Source organism: Athene cunicularia (genome assembly GCF_003259725.1).
Source record: "Athene cunicularia isolate RWA chromosome 5 unlocalized genomic scaffold, athCun1 chr5_part1, whole genome shotgun sequence".
Taxonomy (NCBI): Eukaryota; Metazoa; Chordata; class Aves; order Strigiformes; family Strigidae; genus Athene; species Athene cunicularia.
Window position 1 is genome coordinate 42,174,955 of NW_020799101.1, and position 25,912 is coordinate 42,200,866.

Genomic DNA, 25,912 nt, shown 5'->3' on the forward strand with positions numbered 1-25,912 from the left:
CATCTGCAGCATTACAGATTGATTCAAAACAAATTCCCAAGAAAATGACAAGAAGTATACACATTTTTGGATCTTTTAGTTTCAGATTACTTCCAAACATGTACTGTTAATACCAAACCTATAATGTGGAGGTTTATGAAACATACCAGAAAACTAGCTTCTCGCCAATTAAAACTCAAATTTTCAAATGGACACTTTATTTACAGAGATCCCCCTAATCAGAGGAAGAAGGAAAAAACATTCATAAATTGGTTTGTGCTTGTGATTTTCTGTATCCCAAATACAGTTATTTAGCCCTTAACTTTCTTTCCTAAGAGTATCAGTAGGGCTATCCTGTAAGAGCTGGCTGTTAGTCTGTCCAGCTGCAGGCAATTAAGTTCAACTTCTGTGGAGTGGGCTGGTTTTGGAACATACATGTGATGCCATGATTGCTCTTGGCCTGTTTTAAAGAGTGGTTTTGAATCACTTAATGCCAGCATTTAACTGAAATGCCTGAATACACTGTGCCCACAAATTGCAAAGTTAAAACAACTATAATTTCATAGTTTTGTTTTAAAATGTACTGTCTTTTAAGATGTTAAGGGAAACAGACAATTATGAATCTCATTCAGAAAGCAACAAGGCAAGAGTGTCTCCATATAAAACCAGAACACCATGTGCACAGAAAACTTATGACAAGTGACACTCAACAGAATGGCAAGTGAGCTTATTTCTTTTCTCTTTGGTGTAGAAAATCTATTGTACCAATGGCACTGCATCTTCAAAACAGCTACTGGCATGATCAAATGCTCTTAGTATGAAATAACCACCATTCCCTCCTGACGTCAGCGCTAGGCTCTACAACAGGAAAAAATGGAGCACCAGGCATCAGGCAATCTTTTACATGTTCTGAACGTGCCTGATCTAGACTGCTTGATTTGAATCACACAAGACCTTTCTCTTCTTTTCCATAAAATAATAAAAATACATTTTCAGTTGGATTCTTCAGTATTTTCACCAATATTACTTCCTTAAACAAAAATGCAGTTTACCTTCACACCTCTAATTGCATAATGCTTAACTTATATCCCCTGCTAATTATACACAAGCATGAAAAAAATTCAAACACAGTATCATGCCAAATCAAATGATAATTCATGCTTCAATTTTATATATTTATACAAAATCCAGACATAATTAACTTTTCCTTGTTGCAACGTGAACAATTCCCTTAATTTTTTAATGGAGATTCAAGAGCTTATTGGCCTCTGCTGCACCTTCTCCAAAGCAAGAGGCTCCATTCCCCCAATGCAGTAACATTATTCAAGCTCTTCCAATGAAATGTAACATGGTATAATTTTCACAAGCATTACATTCATCCATAAATATTTTAAAGAAGACTGTGACTCTTTCAAGGGCTTGTAGTAAGTCTGTTAAGTAGGAGGAGTATAGTTTCAGTCAGCAGATCACAGAGCTTGAATATCCCTGCTACTTCGCTGAGCATTAATTATCTCAGTTATTCTAAAATAGAAGTTTTCAATGCATGAATTCAAACTGAAGTGGCATTCAGAGTAAGTCTGCATTATTTCACATAAAACATTGCAATAATATGACCTTTTAGCAGGCCGGGTGCTTTGTGAAAACTTAAAAAGCCCTTCTTACTGGACTATGTAAGTATATTAAATGTCACTATTAAGGCAGCATATACACCTTGATTCCTAAATTGAATTACTCTGAAAATAACCATTGGAAGCATTCTCTTTACTGACACAGCCTCGAAAAACCTATTATTTACAAAAGTAGGCACCAAAAAACTTTCTAGTGTGACAAAATATTTGACTTTTCTTTGCTGAAACAGGTCAGAGGCACAACCTTAAATGCAAAATGTGTACAGAATCAAGTGAGGTCACTTCAGAATTATACAAACATAAATAAAACCAGAAAAGTGTTAAGGATAAAAAATGGCTTATTTTTTCAAACGAGAGGACAACCCACCTTCCAGTTTGCAATTACTTTCCAAGTACAACTGTACAGTCAGAACAGTGTAGCACTTTTTTGACTGTTTCACTAGAGGGCTCTTTAACTTTGAACAAAACCTCAGTTTTTACAAGCCAGGAGATGACCTGGAAGTTAATGCAAAGTGTGGAATATGGAGAAATACATGAAACTGCTTTCGCAGTCATGTTTCCTGACTGAAAAACAGAGATCACTGATACAGCAAAGTGTGATCCATAGTTTGCCTATAAGCATTTAGGGCACAGTAATTTTTACTACTTTGTCCTGTTTTAGCTTTGATATTGATGTCGCTGCTCAGAAATGTCTTTTCCTTAGGTAAGTTTGCTTCACTTCTTCAATACTCTTTTCTCAAAAATACAATTATTAATTAAGCCTCACAAATACACTTTTAGAGTGCATCCAAAACTACTTGCTGAGTTAATGAGAGAACTAAAGCCCAATCATTTCTCCCTGCTCTACTTCCAGGAAAAGGGAAAACAAGATCACAACTGGTCAAAGCTCCGGTTGTGATTCACTGCAATGTGCATAAAGGAAACTCCATGAGTGAATTCTGCCATCAGCCTATCCAGATAAACATGAGCTGCTGTGATTGCATCAACAGGAAAAAAGACCTCACATACACTTCTTTTTTCAAAACACTTTCCTGCACTTTCTAGCTGTCTTACTGGAACACTTTTGGGATGTTAAATATTTGAATAGGAAAAACTTGGAATTCCTCTCAGCAGAAGCAGACCACTTTCTCTGATGAGTTCTGGGATTATGTCTCTGATCCTATACTGTACTGAAATTCAGTGTACCTTCCCAATAAAGACACTACTTTCTAGAACTCAAACTTTGCAATTAACACTTTCAGATGAATCCTTGCAAACTCAGGTAAGTATTATCTGATAGGAGTTACATCTATTTAAAAAGAACCAAACAGAAAGAAGAGGCAACTCTTTTCTTACATTTTGTTCACAGATACAGTGGACACTCTGTCAGTCTTTTAAAAATAAAATATTGTAATCAAACACATCATACAGTGTGTATAAAGTCTTTACTGTTTCTTGAGACCTACTTGGTATGGACAAACAATCATTTATATACCTATGGAAAAGACAGGTTCATTTGCTAAACTTTAAGAAAGGTGATACTGCCACCCTTCTTTTTTGTGAGGTTATGATTTGACTTTTAAACACTACATAATTTGACTTAGGAGGTTGTTGCCAAAAAACTCCACAAGAGCCATATATGAATATACATAGAATGAGAAATAACTACTGCTACACTAACAGGCATAACTGAAAGTTTGCAATTTTCTCTCTGCACTTTGATTTATTTTTTTTTAGTGAAATTCAATTTTAGCAAGGACAAGAATTATTGTAGAGTTTTTTACCTGTGATCCAATCACGTTTGGAGAGGGTGCAGTAGACTGCTGCTGTTGTTGATGGTGATGTTGCTGTAGTTGTAGTGGTTGCGGCTGTGGTGTCTGTAGTTTGTTTTCTGACTGTGCCAAGGGCTGTATTTGAAACTTACTGTCAGGCTGTTCCTGCTTCACTATCAAATTCTTTCGAAGCTGTTCCACCACTCTTTTCTAACAGATAAACAAAAACATAAATAGAAATGATGGCAGTTATTTAGCTGCATATTAGAGAAGATAATAACAGCTAAAGTTACATTTATTTTATGTAAATAAAGAACTGCTCAGAAGCTTAGTGGGATTTCTCTTTTCAGAGTTTTAAATATTGGTGTTATCTAGTAGGCACAGTGACAAAATAGGTCACAGAGGAGAACTGCTGCCCACCAGGGTGACCTTGCCATCCCTGCAGAAGCCCACCCACCAAAATTCAGCCTATTTACAAACCACTGCAAGACCTCATCAACCTATATTCACTTGAGACATGTTAGCATCCAGATTCCAAAGCTTCTGACTCCTTCAAACATACACCATTCCTAAACAGTAATGAAAAAGGACTTCACATCCTTCACTCAAAACTGAGTGGAGAGACAGCCAGTTTTAGTGCAAAGTGGGGAACAGGAAGGGCATGGATGTATGTGGTCAGTCTGTTCAAAATTATTGTCACCTGAAAGAAAGATAGGGCTATCTATGCTGAAAGGAAATGGTACAAATTTATTTCCCACAGCTTAAAGGCTTCCTATTACATTACAGCTTCCACGAAAGTTTGAAATTATTTAAAAAACAAGTTTCTTCTGGTAGCCATTGTCGATCTTTAGACAGTAACTCAACAGATTTAAGAGCAGACCAGGTAACCTGCAGGGTAAGATACCATGTTGCCACATGGGTAATAAGGGCTCACAATTTATGTTAATATTATACTTTAGTGTGGCCATGAGTGAAAACACCACAAGACTTTTTTTATCTTGTGCAGGCATGATAGAAAATGTACATTTTTTCCTACAACCCAAACAACCTCAGATTAGGACAGCTTTAAAAAGATTTAGATATGTACTTAATCCCTCTCCATCAAGAGTGTACACATATTCCAAAACAGTTACACGACAAGGTTGGCTTTGGAAGAGGACAATAAGGTGAACAGAGTGGTGGGGGCTTGACTCAGAAAGCTCTAGTGGAAACAGAAATGGTCAGGAAACCTCTACCAGAGCCAGGTGCTGACAGCGGGCTGCCCCAAGCAGTTTTACTTACACAGAAAGGAAAAGAAAAAAAAACATTCTGACAATATCAAATGTTTTGATTTTTGTTTTGATGCATTAGTCACAGTACAAAACAGAGAGATGGAGAAAAAAAAGAACACACTAAAAAAAAAAATTTACAACCAACTCAAAACAATTTACAGTTTACAAAATTTACAACCAACTCAAACTTTCCTCAAATTTCTTTCACAGAGGATTATGAAATTCTGAGCTAACAAAATATCTGTTCCTGTGGACATACTGTAGAATTTTGATTCCGAGTATCTTCCTTATGACGAGTTAAAACCGCAGGGTTCCTCGCTCACTGAATGTGTACCAGAAGAAGATAGCTCAGAAGAAGGTAACAAAAGGCACAGGGTACCAAACTGGCAGATTTGAGAACTGGAACTTTAAAAAGCCAAATAAAACATGCAAGCAACAAAAAAACCCACCCCTGTTTCATGAGGTTGAAATGTGTGAGCTCACATGATTGACCTTTTTGCAAAAGACTGAATTCAGCGACTCAGAGGTGTACAGAAGGAGGACTGCCTGGCTTCTACAAAAGCCACAGCCCTGGCTGGGCAGGAACACTCAGCTTCAACAACAAGAGAAACAGGCCCGACCTCATGGAAAACTCAGGGAGCTGGTAATGGACGTGTGCAGGAACTATTTTACACTGCATTCAGAAAAGTGCTAAAAGCTGTCAAAACCTGAAAGCTGTAAATTGTTTGTTCTCTTTTACAACAAGGAGAAAATAATAGGAGTGTAGAAGGCATTTTTCTAATTCAGATATTTTACATAGTTTTAAATGGCCTGTGTCTATCAGCTCATTCCTACATGTAATAACTGAACAATCATTTAAAACAGCTTTCTGAAAAGATCAACCACGTTAACATGCAAAGCAAAGTGCCATGTCAGCAAGCAGATAGAAGAGTTGAAAAAACATTTCCAGAGAGTAACCCGAGGGGGAGGAGAGGAGAATGGAACAAAGTAGTAGAGGAAATAATGCGACATGCCCATGGAATACCTGCCAAAAAAAAGGACTGCATATACGCTGCACAGGAGGCTAAAAAATTACTGTACCCGGCATGAACAGGAAGGGAGTTTTTGTCTTCCACAGCTGCCTTTATGAAATTCAGTGATAATGGTGCTCTTCTACTGATTCCCTAACTGGAGGAAATCAGCAGCAATGGCCCGAAAATTCGTTTCCATCTTGTTCTTTACAAAGGGAGGAACATTAGGGAAAGGATTTAAAAAAAAATATTTTGAAAAGGGAGAGGAGAGAGAGAGAGAGACCAGAGGGCTCCTCTGCCCTAGCGCTACGGCAGAGCAAGAGACAGAGAGGACGGGAGCAGGGGAGCAGGAGTGAGGTGAGTCACATCGCATTCACATGCTGCCTGTTCCACCCCCGGACCCGAACCACGGCGTGCGGAGCTGGGGAAAAACAGGGCCAAAGCACAACTTTTATTAGTGCCTTGTGCAAAAACTGAGGCTCAGCATATTTGGCACAAGATGGATAACGTGAGTGGAAAAACGCTGTTGCTCTGGAAGTCTACGCTTGCCTGTTAGAGGCTGCTGAGAGCTGCCTGGCAGCAGCATATCCTGCCATCCATATCCATTATGCAGATATTAAATTGGAAGAAACATCTAATGCTTTTAAGATTCAGAGAGTAAAACTGAAGTTTTCAGTGCACGTCAATTGCTTGCGCAGTTTATTAAGCTGCTTCTACCAACTGTCAGTACAAACATCACACTGAAACTACAGATATCACTTTACTATCTGCAAGACTGTTGGGATTGTCTGTTTGTTAGTAGTCACCAAGAGGGAGACTCTGAACAACATACTCCGAAGTTACTTAGCTTAGCTAGCAGAACCAGATGAGGCTCTCGGGGTTGCACCTACACAGGAGCTACGAGCAGATCTACTCCCATTTCCAGCACTACCCTCTGCTGCGTCCTCCTCTGCCCACGCCGCTGGTCTGACACCGCTGGGCTCCTCCACAGCATCCCACTGGAACCACCACACTGCAGCCGTACAAGAGCCCTGGCATGTGTCTGCAGCATCATTAGCATAGCCTCGTTTTGTATGGGATTAAACAGGAGGGCAGCATGAAAGAAACCCTTGTCTACTGTCAGACTTGATACTTCATTAAAACTGTATTTTAAAATTGTTCTTCAGTTATTTGACTGTTCTCATTCAGTTTTGAAGGTGGCTTGTGCTGCAGAAAGTACAATCTGTATGACTGAAAATTGCCAAGGTTGGCATAAAGTCCTAGCTACGTGCCTTAGAGGTTTAGTGCCAGTGAGACTGAGGTTATCTTAAAAGTACCACAGAACTCCTAGGATGTATTCCTAATTCTTTAAATGTAATAATTGCCATTTTTCTTTCCCATGCTTATTTAAGAATATTTAATTCCAACAACTTCAAAGTTTTAAATTGAGCTTAACTCAAACATAAACACACCATCATAAACACAGTAGTTTCCTGCATGTCAGAAACCTCTAACTCTCCCCGTTTTCCTAAAATAGTTTCTTTTCCTGCAACACTACGAATGTACGAAAAGCATGTCTTTCAAGTTTACTGAATTTTCCTCAAAACTGGATGCCAATCTTCTCTTTACATGTGCAACATGAAAGAAATTAATAATAATATTCTTTCTTCCAAACTGTATTCTACCCAAAAAGTAACTGCTAGCCCCCTGCAATGGTTACTACCAGACTACTTCAAAATCCATTTGTCGGTGCCCTGTAAGCATACTACATAATCTCATAGCTCTTGCTGTCTTGACATCTTTATCACTGATCTCATCAAGAACCGTTCATGCCACTGAGTTCACAGAGCCCTAGACATCTTAATGACCCTTTCTTAAAGGTAATAATTGTAATCAATATTGTGACATTTAGCAATACTATTTTCTCATTCATGCCACAGGCCAGATCCTAACACCGAATTAGAAAATTATTTTGGTTTGATTAAGCAGAAAATCTGCCTCTACATCTTGTTGGCCATATATCTGTGCCAAAAGGTGTCTTCTCTGTGTGCACATAAAAAACTATCATGAATATGTTGCTATAAGATAAGGAAAGTCCTTGGAACAAACTTAAAGCTTAGTAAGGTTTAAGTATAACATTATTAGCTAAGCATTATTTCCATTTAATCAATCTATCATTAATAAAGTAGTTCTCAGAGTACAGCAATTTTTAAAATACTAGATCCCTTGTTATATTTGGTCACATTTTTTTCTTCATCCGGGAAACATATTCAGAAAAGCATACATATCTGAAGGGTGGTCTGGTTTTAAACTTCAAAAATCTGTAAAATTAAAATATAATAATCCTCTAGAAATAAGAGAGAAAAGTAAAAGTACTACACAGTCTTGCAAAGCATACCATTTATATGACAAAACTAAAGCTGATGTGGCTTGAATTGCTCAAGTGCCTGTTAAGTGACCCGTTTTCCTGCTCCACCAATTCCAGGCAGTCAGCTACTATGGATCTTCTTGCTACCTGTTCCTCCAATGCCCAGGAAATGTTCTCTGGCATATAAAAGCTGCCAAACGCTGCAAGTGTAAGAGAAATTACTGATTCCAAATAAGCTCCAACTTGGGAGTGGGGAGGATGGAGGGAATTTCACTTCTCTGTGATCTTCCTTTCTAGCCTCCCTCCCCCCTCCTTGCCAGCCCCCACCTCTGCTGCTACTCCCAGAGAAGTGAAATACCTCTGCTTTTCAGCAGAACAGAAAGATATCAAAACTTCCATGACAGAAAGAAGCTAAAAGATTTTGGAGTCCTGGCATGGTTAGTCTTTAACCTGCAAACAGGATGGATGCATTTTGGGAGTGGAATTTGGGAGTGGAAAGATTACAAGCAAGGAGAATAATTGTACACTCATCTACTGCTTGCAGATAGTATCTAAAATTTAAAATAGTGAAATCCAATTATAGAAATTGATGACGCAGAATCTACACCAGTGAGGAAGAAAAACTGTTGTACAAAACAACTTGAAATAAATTCCACTGAAAGAATGATCAAAGGACTATAGAAATATTTTTAGCTATTTTTGTGGTTATCCTGTATTTTAATGAAATTTTGCACTTCTGGCTGTGCTTCACCCATACCCAGATCTTTTTATCACCAAAAAAATCTAAGCCAACTAAATTAGAAAGAAGTTTATTCCAAGAAAAACATGTGGTACAATTTCCTACTTCTTAAAGGTGATCAAACTGGCACCTATATTATTCAGTCAGAAAAGACTCTCAGGACAGGGGTGCTTGTGTGCTGAAAGGGGACGTAGCAGTGGGACTGGAAGACCACCTCCACCTCATACCTGAATGCCTCACTGGGCATGATTACTGAAATGTGCACTATTTCTTTGCATAGTTTAAAAACCTAATTATGTTTTTTAGCTTTTGTTAAATACACAGATATCTTAACCATACCCAGTCATGGCTGCATTGCCAACACGCCAGTAACTGTCCCAAAGAACACATGTGGCATTCAGCCCACAAAAAACATGGCTAAAAGCTGCACAAAGCGACAAGTTGTTCTTCTGCATGTCTAAAAGGGGTTGCAGAGCATGTTAGGGGAACTGAATGCTTCTCCTCCCTCTGCCATGATGGTCCTATGGGATAAACTGAGCAATACACGTATGATACTGATGAGCACTAGAGATGGACCAAGACTATACAGTTAATTTTGGTACGCCCCGAATTCATGAGTTTGATCTGCAGTCTTAATATCTTTAATACAATTACCAAATACGGCATAGGGTACCTTGTGTATAATGGAATTTAAATAAATTTTCATTCCGCAAAATTCCACTTCGACATTTGGTCAGATACACATTGTTACATAACATTGGCATGATGCAAAAAGTATTTTTGTCATTAAAAATGCTGGTAAACTTATTACACCTCATTATATTTTAGACTGTATAAAATAATTACTACAGGTGTGATTTGGAAACAAATACACAATTCACACGTGAGCATATGTACTTCGAAAAAGAGTATGAGATTTTTCCTTTATGATAAAGAAACACTACTTGAAGTTGCTTGAAATCATTCAGAAGTGAATTATGTAAGTTCTGAAAATAATGTTCCTTCCTTCATTCTTAACGGGGGAGAATGCTTATAATTTTTTTATTTTATTTTAAAATATAGCTAGACTTATAAATGAAAATGACCAAAAATAGCTGCTGTGCCATTCTGCTTTATGTGACTTCTTGATTGCTTTATTTTCAGTACCTTGTCTTTTACCATTTGCAGCACCACAAGACCAATTAATTTTTGGAAGGGAATGTTGTACCGTGAAATGCCTTATGCATCACTGTCTTCTCATTTTAGAATTTTTACTCTTGCACAAAGTAGGAAACAGAGACTGAACAAGTAGGAGCAGCACACATACAACATTTTCCTGCAATTTATATATTAAATAAATTTAGTATCTACCTTCTTACCCTAGCGCTTACATTAACAGAAAGAAACTTGCAAGAACAGCTACAATAATTAAACAATGAAGCAATTAATGAATGGAGAATTAAGTGTATGACAGCAGGCAAAACAGAACAGGAAAAACAGCTAAGTGCAGTACTTTTGAATGTAATTAAGGAGAAATGGAATGAAAGGAATGAAATTAAATTTTTTTAAGTTTGTCAAGGTTTGGTTTGGTTTAGGTTTTTCTGCTTCCCAGAAACACTTCTGAGTACAAATACAAACTGGTAAAAGGATGTAGGAATCACCACAACATGCAAAGGCTAAAGAAATGAAAAAATTAAACTGCTGACTACCACGGAAAAGGTGTTCATTTTAATTTTATCTTGCCCGTCTCTGTATTGTTCTACCCCCATTTGTCTGTTTCAGGGAAAAAAAATCTCCTTAGGTAAAAAAAAGCCACCTATATTGTGCAGAAATGAAACAAGGGTTCTTTTGTACTTCAACGTAAAGTATGTTTTTATGATCTCTGACTGAATCTAGTTTTCCAGAAGTCTATAATGTGGTCTTGTAAAATCTGTCACGGACCGAAGCTTGGGATATAAAATCTCAACACAAAAAATACTGTGGATTATTATTCCTATGCAGGAGAACACACAGGAACAACCACCCCCACGGGAAAACCATTTGCATCTATACACGGTAGCCAGTTGCCTAAGCTAAATAGTTCTGGCAGGGAAATCCTGCTGCTTCTCTTCTCCTACCTCTGATTTACCTCATAATGTGACATCCTTTAAAATGAATTTTTCTGAATTAAGAAAGCACAGCAGAGCAATTTAAATCAGTAAACTTATTTCACGTTTTAGAAACGATCAACCTAAATAGAAGTCTACTTTCTAATCTGGTAACTCCTCATATTTTTGAATAACCCAAGTGGAAAGGATAGTCATCAAGTAATTTTACAGCGTACTACTGCACAGTAACACAGTCCCTTGGCTAAAAATGAATCAGCTTCAGCTTGTGCATCCTACAGCTGTTCTCACGACTGAATCACACCTCCTCTCCTCTTCATGAAAGGAAACACACACAGTTCATGCTCATACGCTTCATGCATGATCAGAAGTATCAAGCAAAATGACTAGTTTTATTTCACCACAGACAGAAAACTTGGTTCTTCTGTGAACAGCAAGATCTGCATGCTCAAACTATATTGTACAACCACCTGTTGACTACTCTGATGTTGTTAACAGCATCTAATATTCCATTTCCACAGTTGTTCTACAAACATCACAAACTAACAGCAGCAGACAGGCTTTTCCCCTATGTCGTCAACCAAATACTGTTTAGCGCCAACTCAATTAAAACCCATCACTAACAACATCACATTGCAATTCACTGTTGACCTCCACTTCACAGGCAGAATGAGTTGTCAGAGCAAAAAGTCAGTTTCCCCTCACTCAAATGACAGATTTTCTCTTCTTCCTAGTCACTTGAGCAGTATATCAAAACCAGACATTCTGTCCAGCTAAATATACCTGCTGTAGTATTCTCTTCAGTTAACCAAGCACAATCAAAACAAAGAAAAAGGCCTCTTTCACAGAGAAGACATCAAATTAAATCACTGCAGAAGACCCAAATTGCTGGTCTTCAACTGTATCAAGGTGACAGTCAACAGTGACTCTGAAAAACAAAGCAATGGTTCTTCCTTAGCCTCTCTACTTAAATGACACGGGGAGGGGGACTTTGTCCCTGTGTTTATTTATCTCAGTGCAAAAACCACCTCACTGAATAAGGCTAAACTACTCAACAACTGAAGATTTGGGGAACTTCCAGCCCTCCTAAAAACATTCAAGAACAGGAATTTTGCCAAAAGAGTAGAAAGCTACTTTTTCCATACGGAATGCAGAGCTACTGGACATAGTTCAAAGGAAAACCACAAACATAATCAAGGACCCAACAAACAACACTGCGTAATGTGAGGCTTACCAGGGCTCAGCATCTCCAGTTTATTGAGAGGGGACTTCTCACTGAATATAGATATTTATACATGTGTCATGGTTTAAACCTGACTGGCAGCCAAACACCACGCACTCACTCACTCTCCCCCACCCCTGGGAATAGGGGAGAGAGTTGGAGGGGTAAGGGTAAGGAGACTCGTAGGTTGAGATATAAACCATTTAATAATTGAAACAAAAGAATAATGATGATAATAATAGTAACAATAGAAAATAATAGAAAATACAAACAAGCACAATGTGATTGGCTCACCACTTGGTGACTGATGGCCAGCCCTTCCCAGCTAGTGATCCCAGAGAAGGGAGAATCCTGAAACCACAATCCTGGAAGCCAGAGCGAGCTTCCTGATCAACCCTTATCTATATACAGAGCATGACGTTAGACAATATGGAATAATATTCCATGGGCCAATTTGGGTCTGTTGTTTTGGCTTTGCTCCCTCCCAGCTTCTTGCGTACCTGTGCCCTAGCAGGCTATGGGAAGTTCAAAAGTCCTTGATTTCTCAGCAACAGCTAATAGCATCAGTACATTAACAACATTCTTCTCATATCAAATCCCATACTGAATTCAAAACATGGCACTATTCTAGCTACTAAGAAGGAAGGAAAAAAAAATTAGCTGAAACCAGGACAACATAGAAAAGAAATCTGACAATTGGAGGGTTTTTAGTTTCTCTGAGAAACATAAAATTACAATCCTGTGGCTAAGTTGAAGACAGACAAATTCAAGCTTGAAGTAAGATGCAGAAATAGTTAAATGCTGTAACAGCCTAATATGAGTGGTAATGATTAGCCTACCATTGTTTGACATCTTTAGCACAAGGTTATACAGCTTTCTAAAGGAAATGCTTAATCTAACTTTTGGAGAAGATCGGATAGTACATGTGAGGGGGGGAGGGATCTCGGATCTGGGAAGCTTCTGCTCATTCTTGTCCTTTACCAGGGACAGTGCAAGTGCCAGCACTGTTCCCAGCATGCTTCTCCATCACTGAAATTCTGCATAAAGACAGCCTTACTCTTCAGAATATGAACATATCCAGAGGCACAAACAACCAAATACACTCAAGGTTGTTTTTTCACCTTCCTCTGAAACACAAGATGTTGGCCACAGCTGGAGAAAAGCAGCTAAGCAAAGCAAGCTTATCTTCTTCCTTTGATGCCTTTTATTGTATGCCTTCTTTACATATTTAGATTCTTACTAATTTCAGACTTGGAATGAAAAAAAATTTCCCCAGGTCAGACTTGCTGGGATGGGTTTTTTTTTCTATTCCACTGCAATGCAGGAAGTGGACTGCCTGCTAGGATTAGCTGGGCAAACTTCCCCTAATCAACCTGCTGACACTGCAAGGGCCTTCAGAATAACTGGCAGTCCAATCCACCACCTGTTTCCTGGATGTGGAAAGACAAAAACTTAGTACCCTGTAACCAAATTCTCCTAATCTCCCTGAAGTCAGAAGACGTTACACAGGAGTACCAGGGTAGAATGTAATGGCCTCTAAAATGCAGAAATATAAATGAGTTAATCCCCATGTCCTTTCTGGATTTGACATGTGGTGTCTTTCCTCTACTTCTTAGATGTGGTTTCACAACTAAAGTTTATCACTATTGTTTTAAAAGAAAAAAAATAAATCTGCGTGCTAGATGAACGCAAAAAACATTTAATGAGCGTGATAGTTTTTAACAGATGTACACAGTACCTATCTTAATTAACAGGATCAGGCATTAGCATCTAATCTCAAATTACGTATGTAATCTCAAATTTCGGTTAGTTCCTGGAATATAAACCCCAGTAGCTGTTCTTGCTCCTGCCAAAACTCTTCTCTATGAAAGCTTAATTCCTTGCTATCAAAATGCCTTAGGATGGTGCCATCACTTCATCCTGCAAGGTAACAGTTACGTGATACAGAGACATGAAGAAACCATGCATGGAACAGAAAGATCTTTCTCACTTTGATGGACACCTCACAGGCAAATGCATTTGATGCACCTGTTATATCAATATGGACAATATCCAGCATGAAAAAAAGTACTAACAGAGACCACATAAGGGAATGTAAACATTCCTATCCATAAGTTCATACTACTTCTTCACAGTGTGCTTGCTTGTTTGACAGTTATACTGTCATAATTTTAGACTGTTAAACCTCTGCTCTAGGGTTTATAAAAGATCAGAGCACTTGTCACTCTCAGTGCAGGTAGAGTGAGATAGAGTGGCTGAGCAGTTCATTCTTCTTTCTAATTACACTCCATTAACCTTCCACATGAGAGCTCCCCTGTGCTTTCATACCAGCAGCACCAACTGGCTGTGTTTGATAAGGCTCAGCAGAGTCTGCAAGACCAGCACGTGTAACTAAAGGAACACTTCAGCACTGCAGAGTTAGCAGAAGCTGGGCTGAAGCTCTGTTACTGAGCCGCAGTCGTATTCAGTTAAATTATACACAGATGGACACCAGCCTCACCCTACCCACTTCCCTTACAACTCTACTCCTTGAACTTCACAGATACATGATCTAGCATTTGAAAGCCAAATGCAGAACCAGGGAATTATTCACTGTAGGGAACTGAATAGTTACCATGCTTTCACCTCACTGCAGAGACCTGCCAAGAGAAATGCATTTAGAGCATTAAAGCATGCAGAGCAATAGAAAAGAAGTTGTCGTTACATTATAATTAGATCATGTTAGTGTATGCAACCAGAGTACAGAGAAGGAAAATTACTTTCGAAATTTAAATCTTTTTAAAATACATTTTCAGTATCTGGGGTTGTTTGTTGTATGTTCCGAAGACCACACTGTTAACAAACAGCATTATATTTATCTATAACCTTCTCAATGGTGACCACATAAATGATAGGCTTTTCTAAAAAGAGACACTTCTTCGATTAATAATGTATTCTATGGGAGTTTTAAACTCTGTGCCAGGAAAGCTATTTTCTGTGTGCATGAAGGTAGATTAGCATTTGTGTATACTGAGTAACAGTGTCGGCACATGCTTACACAGATAAAAGGGAAACAAATTTGGAAGGAAGGATTGTAAATAATCTGGAACAGAATCCAAATTATTTAAAAAATAAATGAAACACTACAAAATCTGCACTTTCAAATTACGTTTTATACTATCTGTTGGAATTTTTAAGTGTTTCAAATGACTTCACAACATAAAGTTGCACACGGAACCGGCCTATATAAGTGAGTGATGGTGATATTCTTTTTGCTATTACCTCCATTATCCTTTCCCATCCCTTTCCTGTTGTTTAACGTATTGTGATACTCGCATCTGCATGCATCTCCATAAATAAATGTAACTCACTTCTCTTCTAAGGTAAGTTTCCCAACATTCAGCTAATATTTTGAAATGATCTGCTGTTTTCTAAGTCTGGGGAACTTTGAAGTGTCTGAAACAAAATCTGTTTGTGCTACAAGTCAAGCTATGCATCCTGCACCGTCCCTGTTCAGAACTGTACAGGGATTTTATTTCAGAGTTCTGGTGAATGTTGTCCCCTCCAGTACAAAGGAAACAGAGGTGGCCCTTCTCTTATAACAGAAAGGTAAACACTGCTACTGAACCCACCTAAAGTACCCTGAAGAGACTTGGTTTTCAGAGTCATCATTAAAGACCTGTGAAATAAGACCCACTTTCTATGTCTAAGTAATGTTCTAATAGATGTTGAACCTTCTTTCCTGAATTTTACTAAATTTAATCTAAATATGCCAATTCAGACTTTAACTTGTGCCATCTAAGCCTGTAATATATGACAAATTCAGAACTCAAGGATGAGATCAAACACGGTGATCGGACACGAAATGTCAAGCTGCTGAGGTTGCCTCAGGAAAGCTGAAGAGTCAGAGGACAGTTAGTTCTTCCCTCTAAAATAGGATTGCTCCAAGTGCAAACAAGTAACTTGTTGCACAAGTAATAATAGTTTCTCAGATGAACAATGAATGCTGTTGTTGGGGTGAATTTGATACGAATTTAAGACGCAGGATTAATTTTGTCAGATAGAATTTCTCTACTAAAGATGATGTTCACTCTCAAAACTAATAAATTTGAAATAAACATGGATTAGGACATGAATAAAATTTCTAAAGCACCCATATCTCATTTTGTAAAAATGTATCTATAGTGCTTCAATGCTGTAACACAATGAAATCTTGTTTGAGCCGGGATTAAAATTTGCCAGGACAGCCAGGATAGCATTGTTAGAGAAAGCAGAACCACATTTTTTGCCAAACTTAGCTCTTACTTCTGGAAAAAAAGAATTTTGAATTTATGTACACATGAATCATACTTAATGCCTCTATAACTTGCTTTCTCATCTTTTTTTGAGTGTGTACTAGAATCATGACTGAAAGCTCCAAAATTCCTGGCTGTAAGCATCAAGTGTTCAAACTGCTTTCAGAATAAAGCATTGCAGAGGTGCTTCCCCTTCCCTGAGCCCTCAGCCATTGCTGCTAACACCGTTTGGAGTACCGTCTCATGACAAGTTGGCCAAGTTATCTCTGAAGAGTGCAACACCGCAGCTGATGGGACCTTTTTTTTTTTTTTTTAACTAATCACCTGAGAAATGCACATCTTCAGAACTTTTCAGTAATGTTGTTTCTTTCCAGAACACCTCTTAGAAAGTATTTCAGAAGGAAATATTTTGCTCTACATTGGCTCATCATTCTCCTTTTACAAAAGATCTGTCAAAAATAATGCAAGTACTTTCCTTTTTTATTATATCAATAAAGAAGATCTCCTGAGGGTTTTGGAACCATGAGGTGGGTGAACAGAACTTTTAACCTAGCACATACAGAAATATGCAGTCTGGTGAAGTGCCCCTGGGACAGAATTGCTGAGGCTTTTTATACTGTTGTAAGAATCCTTGGAAACTGAGAGACGATATCACAAATACAAATGTGGGAGCCCCATTTTAATTGGTGGTAAAAGACCCCTAGTGCAACTGGCTAAGACTCTTTTTGGGGTGTGGGTGCGTGTGGGTGTATTTTTGTTATTAGCATTGTGTTAAAACTTTTGAAGACAAACTGTAAACGCTACAAATGTAAAATGAACCCTGAAGAAGCCTTTGATGCATTTCTGTAATTCGCTGACAAAGAGAGGTAAGAAATAGAAAGTAATCTCTCTCATAATTCCTCTGTATACAATATTAAACATATATAATGTGAGTTTTTAGGGAAGACCAAGATTTCTTCTTTGCCTCTGCAGGCCCATATTAGATTCAAAAGACAAATTAACCTTTTTTTTTAAAAAAAAATGATTAAATATAAACTACAGTATATTTTCACCACGTAACAAAGTGCAAGTTCATTTTTCAGACCATACGCTTGACTTGTTAATTATTGCAGAAAACACGCAATATACTGCCAGATGAACACATTTCATGCTATAAACCGGTCTGACCAGCTAAACCTGCATTGAGACATATCAGACACTCTTAGTGAAACTTGAAGTATTATTTCATTGGCCCTTACTCAGCATTTCTTGCATGATAATTCATCTGTGATTATGTTTGGAAGCATTAGCTCAGAATGCGTGGACTTCTAAAACCAGCATCAGTGGATCTCTCTCCGGTATCTCTAAAGACACCTATCACACTTGTCTCTAAGAGCTGTAAATCACAAAACAGTAGTTTTCCTCCCCATGGTTTCACACTGATGGATTTTTTTTTTTTTTAAAGGAAACACATGTTGTGCTGTTGAGAAAGGCTGAAAGATTACAGAAACCTAGCAACTGAAACACAGGCTGTTAAAGCAAGCCATCTTGCTTTGTGTCCTCAGGTCTGGTAACTTTATTCGTACTGGGATCTCAGGCTCCATTGTTAACCTAGTGAACTACCTTAAAGCTGCACCATCTTTGCAACCAGAGTCTAATTAAAGTTTCATACACATAATGCATACCCTTATAAATTCCAGTCCATAAAATTAAGCCCTCATATAACCCTCTTTCTCAGACAACCTCCACAAAATGAGAAGCAGAAGGGGAGCTTCAGCATTAGGGAGCAGGTTCTGTGGACTCTGAGGTAGGGGAGCCATTAGAGGAAAGAAGCAGCTGAGATAATATTATCCCTCATATTACCTCCAAATAAACCAAACTGATGCTGAAATGTAGGGGGGCTTTTGGGGAAAAAAGCTTCAGAGTTTCTTTCTGTTTTTTAACAAATACAACTGGGCATATATTCAAGCAAATAGGGCATATTTATTTGTCTGTTTTGATAAACTATCCTCTATTGTATTTCATCTGGAGTTGGGACAGGATGTAAGCAAAGGAGTGAGGCTTTTAAAAGATCTGTACTACACGCAGAGCCCTATACCCGTAAATACATGCAACTAGTATATAGTAACTAGTGATCCAACTTTACTTTCGTAAAAAGAACCACCATGACCAAAGGCTGAGAAAATATTAAGCACTTGTAAAAAAAATGTCCATGTGATAGGTGTTGCAGAGATTTTTAAAAAAACCCCAATGTATAGATTTTAATGTGCAAACAGAAATACTTGACTTCGCACTGTATAGCTGTATTCATTATGAGCAGAGTAGGTTTTTCATGGTAATTGTTTGGAGAATCATATGTTTGTACAAAACCCCACTTAATCCAAAACATGTTTGTCGTTTTGCATAGGAAGACAGTCGAGCTGTCACTGATTGTGAGGAAGCACAGAAGACGACAAAAAACAAGCTAAAAAAAAAAAGTATCAGGAAACATAGAAAGGAGTAAGAAGAAACAGGTTTACACAAGCAAAGGACACTCACAGACAATGTAAAGCTGAAGAGAAAAGTAGTGAAGTCTGACAAGCAAAAATTAGTCCTTTCTCACTGGCAGGCAAGGTTTGCAAGCATTATGTTTTATCAGATTCACTTGGAAAAAAGGGCACACTTCTGGTCACGCAAGCCCCTTTTAAAGTCCCGTCTCACTGACACGTCAGGCCTATGCCCAGAGGGATGGCCAAGGTGACACAAGGAGTGCAGGGCATACTCTGAGATTTTTTTTTTCAAGGTATTAGAAATAACTAGCTCACTGAAGAAAGAAAGTCCATACTTCATATACACATATGCAAAAAACTGACCAGTAAACCACGCTCGATTTAACCCCACAGACCCACATTCTTAATTGTTTTTCCTCTTTTGTTTCCCTGCTGGTAAGGTTGCACAATTAGCTTGTATGCTCTGCAGGCCAAAAACCTAGTCTGCAAAAATCTTTTGAAATATTTAACACATAGTAGTACTATGCAAATAGTACTGATAATTCCGTGGCCTTTTCCTGCTCTGCATTTCGAATGTATTTATTATGAGCTAGACAAATAATGCAGGATTGTAGCATTCTGCCTCCACATTCCTCGTCTTCCTCTTCCAGTTTACCAGAGCAATAAGGAAAGAGGAGTTTTTGCTCTAAGCCTTTAACGCTTTCAGCACAGATTCTCACAATGCGTTGCTCTCCGAACTGGAGGATCCATCTTTTGCACAGGGGCAGAAACTGATTTCCTTAATCAATTTAAAGGAGATGAGAAGCCTGCCCAGTGACCCACATTGCTCGAGAAACCGCACCAGCAGCGGAGGCTATAGAGGCAGCTGCTTTTAGGCCAGCAACAGCATGCTCAGCATGAACAGACTGTACTAAGATTTTTCTCCCACACATAAAATCAAACTGTTCCTGTGCCCCCTTTGTGCTGACGGAGCCTGTCTCTCGGTTGATGAGCAACTCACTATTTAGAAAATAATTTCTCAACCTATTTTGGAAATCCACAATCATGTACAATTGGCTGCGTTGGTTAGCATTCAGCGGCGATTTCAAAGGCTCTTTGTCCTGGGGAGGAGATACGACCATTCACCAGCATGCCAGCAGAACTGCTGAGTACACAGCTGGAGCGTACGTGGGGGAAGGGAAACTGGGTATGATTTTGCAATTATATCTGTTAAATCCATACAGTTTTGAAGAATGATCACTTGGCATTTCCACTGTTTTGCAAGTGAAAACTTTCAACACGTTTGCCAGAATTATTTGGCTGTTTTTTCTTGTAAGAGGACGGAGGATCAGTGCAGAGAAACGTTAAGCCACATGTACGTGCTACATAATTGGTTCTTTCAGCCCCTTGCAGCACAAATGATTTACAGTAACATGTTCCGCACCTCCTTACTAGTTAACAGACCAATCCAAGACAAATACATCAAGAAAAGATAGGAAAAAGCTGTGGACAAGATTAACCACACAAGCTCGGCTTTTTCATGATGCTCACATTTTTTCTATTACCCAGCTGTTAGATATTCAAGAGAAAACAGGGTGTACTATAACAACTGTTACAACAGGCCACGAGAGCATAAAACCAATAAGAAACCTTTCTGTTTGGCTCTTCACAGGGCTCTCACTTGTACTAGGAAAACGTCACTTTGATGCCCTGTTTGCATTCCATTTCCAACAACAAGGAGGAGGATGGAGGTCTCCGGTTTCTATGACAACCCAGATGGGCCACAATACAAGATACTTACAAATGTTCAACTGCGGGGATGCCAGATCAAATTAAGCTAGAGTTTACACTACTTCATAGAAACTAAAATGAAAGAAAAAACCCAAACAAAACATGAATGTCAAAGGAAGGATGACATTTCCTCAGCACATTCCAAAGGATTTCTGAAAGTAGACGATAAAGAAAGGAGAGATTTTTCTCTACAAAAATAAATAATGTCAACACAAACAAACTGAAACTCTCATTTACATGAGTAAATGTTTTCATTAAAACTAGACTACTGAAAAATTACCATCAGACATTAGAAGCAAAAAGAGTTCCCAAAAATTATTTTATTAATTTACTTAACTCATTATAAACTGGCAAACCTATCATCCCACTGTTTTGTATGTCTTGTTTAATACTATCAGTTATATTCTGCGATATGGCTTGTTTTGTTTATCCCTGACCTAGTCTTCTATGACATTTTGCAAAAGACACTCAGATGTAGAAAAATTACTTTCTATCCTACCTGAAGAAGTGAAACTAGTGAGATATTTTAGTAACACTAACAAAATTGCAAAAACATTTAATGTGTATTCTCAGTAACTTAACTGGTCAGTTGTGAAAAAGGGGAGTTGAGCTTACTTCTCAAAGGCACTGAACTCACAAGTGCTGGGAAGGCAGGTAACTGTCAGGGAAGACAGTTTAGGCAACATGAGTAAAACGCCTTCTGAAGAAAACACCTATAAAAGCTTTTTGTAAGCTTTTCACATGTGACATACAAAGATGTAGTTCTCCAAACAAATCAATTTAAAGAATTTCTTACTAAAAGTGTATTTTAAGGCACATTATTTTGAAAATGTGTGAAGTTTAAATCTTCTGATACAAACTAAGTATTGTCTTTCTTTTTAGTCACTGTCCTATTTCAAGTTACTCTCTTTCTTTCAACTTAATCACCAGGTAGTTAATAGCCTTCATTAAATATGTGATAGCCAGCAAGGCTCACAGTAAGACAGATAACTGTGGACTTTTAGAGGCTTATGTTCTTTGGGAAGAGGAGAGGCAGAAGAGGAGAGAAAGGCTTAACAGCTGTGCCTAGTCAAAATAATCCAAAATTAGAGGGACTGTAACATTTAAAATTGGAACAGAGAGCCTTAAAATCTGGGTCTGTGCAGATATCTTTAAATACTTTATTAAAAACTGCAGACACTCACTCTTCATAAATCATTCCCCTTTGCAGCACCGCTACCCAGTACTATTTACACAAGGACTCATCAGCCTGGCTTGCAAGTGCCACCTCAGCACCCAGGAGCACCCGGCGCTGCCAGCTGAGAGCCACCACCCCTCGTACCTGGTGCTGGTGCCAGAGCCTCTCCCCCTATTTAACTTACAAGCTAGGACCTGGGGACGGTGGATTTAGAGAATGTGCTAGGGGGTGCTGGCAGTGGCACTCAGACAGCCAGGTTACCACATCCCATCAGCCACTCCTCAGCACTCCTCTTTGTTCCTCTTTCACCTCAAGCCTTCCCATTCCAAGCCGTGTCCCCTGCGAACCCCCCAGCCCGATGCTGCGAGGGCTCTCACGATTGCTGACAGGAGCACGACTGGCACGTGGCGTGACAGGCCAAGGCTGAACAAAAGCTGCCTGCTCTGCCGTGTCCCCTTGCCCCATGTAACAGTGAGCAGAGCTGGGCAGACATGCTGTGGTGGTGGTATCAGCACCTCAGGCAGAGTGCTCTGGGGATTCGCAAGGAGCTCCTGCAGAATGACTGGACTGAGGGGCGAAGAGCTGAGGGCTGAAATTACACAGCTGTAATAAAAATTAAAATACCTCATGACTGGTCAGTTAGTGAGAATTAACTGGAAGTGACGAATTAGGATGGAAAAGTGTGACTAAGGACACAGCTGGGCATAATTAGCTTTAAACTTGGACTACACTGCTTAAACTTGGGCTGTACAGCTGGGGCTGTGCAGTCACATCATATAACTGTTACCTGTGTTTCGTATATAAAGCAGAAGACAAGGAACAGCATAATGAAAAAGAGAATTTGCAAAGTGCTAACGCTTACTAGAATTATAACAGTTTAATGAGAAAAACAGAATGAACTGGAAATAGCAGCAGGAAGGAGCTGTAAGTTGCAAAGGATGGTAGTGTAGCAATGAAGAAGCTGCTTGATGTCACATGGTTAAAGTTACTCTAATCATAATTCGGTGTAAGTATCAAAAGACTAGTACAAATAACCAGGCCAGTGGATTCCTCTCACGGACCCTATTGACAGTCACATACCTCAGACATTTCAAAGCACGAACTTCCACTCTGCAGCTATACAGCATGAAAGAAAGTTGTTTTCACCAACTGCACAGCATCTGCTATTCTATGGGGTCATTCAACTATCCACTTCATGCAACCACAACAGCATAACTGATTACTGACCTCTACAAGGAATTCTTTCTTAATAAAAAAACCAAAACAAAACAAAAAAAACAACCCAAAACATGTACAAATACCAAATTTAAGGAAATTCAGCGACAAAAACCTTTATTAACAAGATGTTTCTGATGCTCTTTCTGACTATCAAAAACAGTGAAACTCAAGTGTCTGAAACCAAGAAAGTGTTCAGGGTACATATCCATGTGTATTAATCCTGTCCTCTTGGAATCCTCATACTCCAGTTATCATCAACACTAAATGAAGAGTAATTTTTTTGTGTGTCTTTTTTTAGAAGTATCAGGGAATGTATTTGCAGTCTTCCAGTACCTTAGCTGACCACAGTGCAGATATTTTCAGAAAAACCATCTACACTGCGTACCTAGGGTGATATTCACCTCTTCTAATACTATAATTAAAAAATAAATCATCCTTTGCCTCCATGTGTAGTCAACAGAGAGAGATGGATGGCTGAATAAGTGGTGCTCAGCATGTGCCCTGTCTTCACAATTCCAGACAGTTTAGATGACTTTTTACACAGCTGAAATTGGAAACCCTGGGCTGACTCCCTAGATAGAACATCTCTTTCTCAACTCCCCAGACTCCTCTTTTACTGCCCCATTACTTGTATGCATATACTGCTGTTTGATAATATAATTTAATCTGTCCATCATTAAAAACAGCAACCACACTCATCCTCAACTTGCTGCTGACAGCAGCAATCACTTACAGATGTGTATCCTGATGCTAACACAGGCAATACAATGCAGCACCTCTGCCCTTGCTGACATTCACTCTGCTTCACAAATACCACCCACCTCTTCCTCTCCGACCGACAGTTTTCAATTAAAACTCTGGGCAACTGTTCTCAGCATGTTCGTAGCTTAACATGTGCTTTTTCCATTTTGCAACTATAAAAGGCTTGTGTTCCTGGTTGGGCATAATTTCTTTGAATCAAAGATATTGCCACTTCCTACAAACTTCTCCACATTGAAATGATTCACAGATCTCCCTGGGTATATATGCATCTTGCTTGGCTGATTAAGAACACAACGGAGAACAAAGAGGTTACCTCATAAAGCAATCCCCTTAAACCAGCTCTGACATATGATCCAGATGAGTATTTTTAACTTTGAATACTGTTTTGACTGACTTGAGGTTAATATTAAAGAATTTGCAAATAATTCCTATAGACTAGCTCCAGCAGCAAAGAAGCTCTAACGCTGAGTTTTGCTGAACTTTCTGCAAGGGCCCAAGATACTATTGGGAAACCTGTGTTAAAATTTCTAACACTGTTCATATTTTCAATATATACATTTTAACACACAGAGTTTCAGCCAAAATTGACACACTTAAGCAGGGAAATGAAAACAGAGATAATCTCTCCTGGATTATTAAATGAGACTAGAGAACTACCAAGGATCACTGAATTTACAGCTTTTCCACCATCTTGACTGCACTGACATACAGAAAATCACCTGCACAAGAAACTAAAGCAGCATGATTTTTAGCAGCTGGTAAATGATAATTTTAGAACGGAAACAGGATTATCAGTCTTGAAGATGCAGAAAAAATGAAGTAAATAAGAAGCAGATCCAATAAACACACATGAAATAAATCAAAGTTTACTGAACAGAATAGGATGAAGTGAATGAAAAGCAGATAGCTTGCCTGCTTCTAACAGGCTTTTTACAAACAGATTAAAGCCAAAAGACATTAACATTTATAAAACAAAAAATAGTTAAAATCAAGCTTTTATATGCCCAAACATTTAAGTGGTTGCATCTGTAAAATGCTTCCTTCTTTTGGACTTTGACATTTTTCAGAGGTATCAAACCAACATTCATGTTTTCAGTTATGCAAAGTCTTAACAACACTAAGTATTGTTTTAAGACAGCTAAATACTTTTGCTGCTGTATCTTGTTCAAAACCCAATTACAGTACCAAACACTTCTGCCTATTGTTTGCCGCTTTTGAAGTTTTTTTCTAAATTTACTCAATTATACTTTGCATGTGCACACAGGAAAAACATGTTCTCAAAACCTTTCTTCCACAAATGTTTCTGCATGAATTTTCAATCAATTAGGGTCGGAATGGTCCTTTAAGAAAGCTAAGCACTAACAATCTGTCAGTGCAAAACAAGCACTAAAGATAAGCTCATGCTGTTCAAAGTACTGGCTGTTCCGTGCATCTGGAAGAATTTGCACTCATCAAGTGTGTTTGCACGATCAGACTTAAAATTACTTTAACAGAACATGGAAATTGTTTTCATAGCAGGAACCCTGACATCCTCAAGAACTGGTCTTCCAAGAAATGACCTACTTAATGCACATAAATAGGTATTTCACATTAAATCCCTCACACACACAAAAAAAAAAAAAAAAACCAAAAAAAACCAAACCAAAACCAAAAACAAACCAACCCACAAAAAACCAAACTTGCACAAAATTTTTTATTTTTTAAAATGAGCTGAAACTGGTATAAAGCAAAACAAAACATCCCAAAACAAAACCTCACAAACTTATCTCACACAGAAATAAAATAAAAAAAAAATGGACAGTACAAAAAACCCCCAGACAAAATAAATAAGGAGCATCTCTTCCACTTCACTTTTCCAGTGGCCAAACCACCAAGATGGCTAACAAACCATTTAGTTGTCAATTCAGTTATTATAAAACTTTCTGTTTCTTGGAAGATGCTGAGGAAGTTCCCGTTTCAGCAGAGAACGGCTCCATCCTACCCTCACTTTCTAAAAGGGTAACAAACCAGAGAGGTCAGAAGCTTCGCAATTACACCAATGGTTAAACACCACACTTGCCGTTGCAAGTGTGACTACGCACGGTGGAGGTACGTGTGGCGTGCGACCACCCCGCTATTCTCCCTCGGGCCTTACAAAAGGCGGGGAGCGCAGCGCGGCCGGGGGCTGTGTGCGCCCCTTCCGCGGGGCCGGGGCCGGTCGGGCCGCGGGGGG

General features: G+C 38.7%; 1 protein-coding gene across 4 annotated transcripts in view; it reads right to left on the reverse strand.

The window, feature by feature from the left end:
* Positions 1-25,912, reverse strand: part of PHF21A (PHD finger protein 21A) — a 139,967-nt gene that overhangs the window by 32,113 nt on the left and 81,942 nt on the right. For all 4 annotated transcript variants that reach the window (XM_026849191.1, XM_026849193.1, XM_026849194.1 and 1 more), the window contains exon 6: positions 3,371-3,568. In XM_026849191.1, coding sequence (XP_026704992.1) covers positions 3,371-3,568 — 198 coding nt within the window. The remainder of the gene's footprint in view (positions 1-3,370; positions 3,569-25,912) is intronic.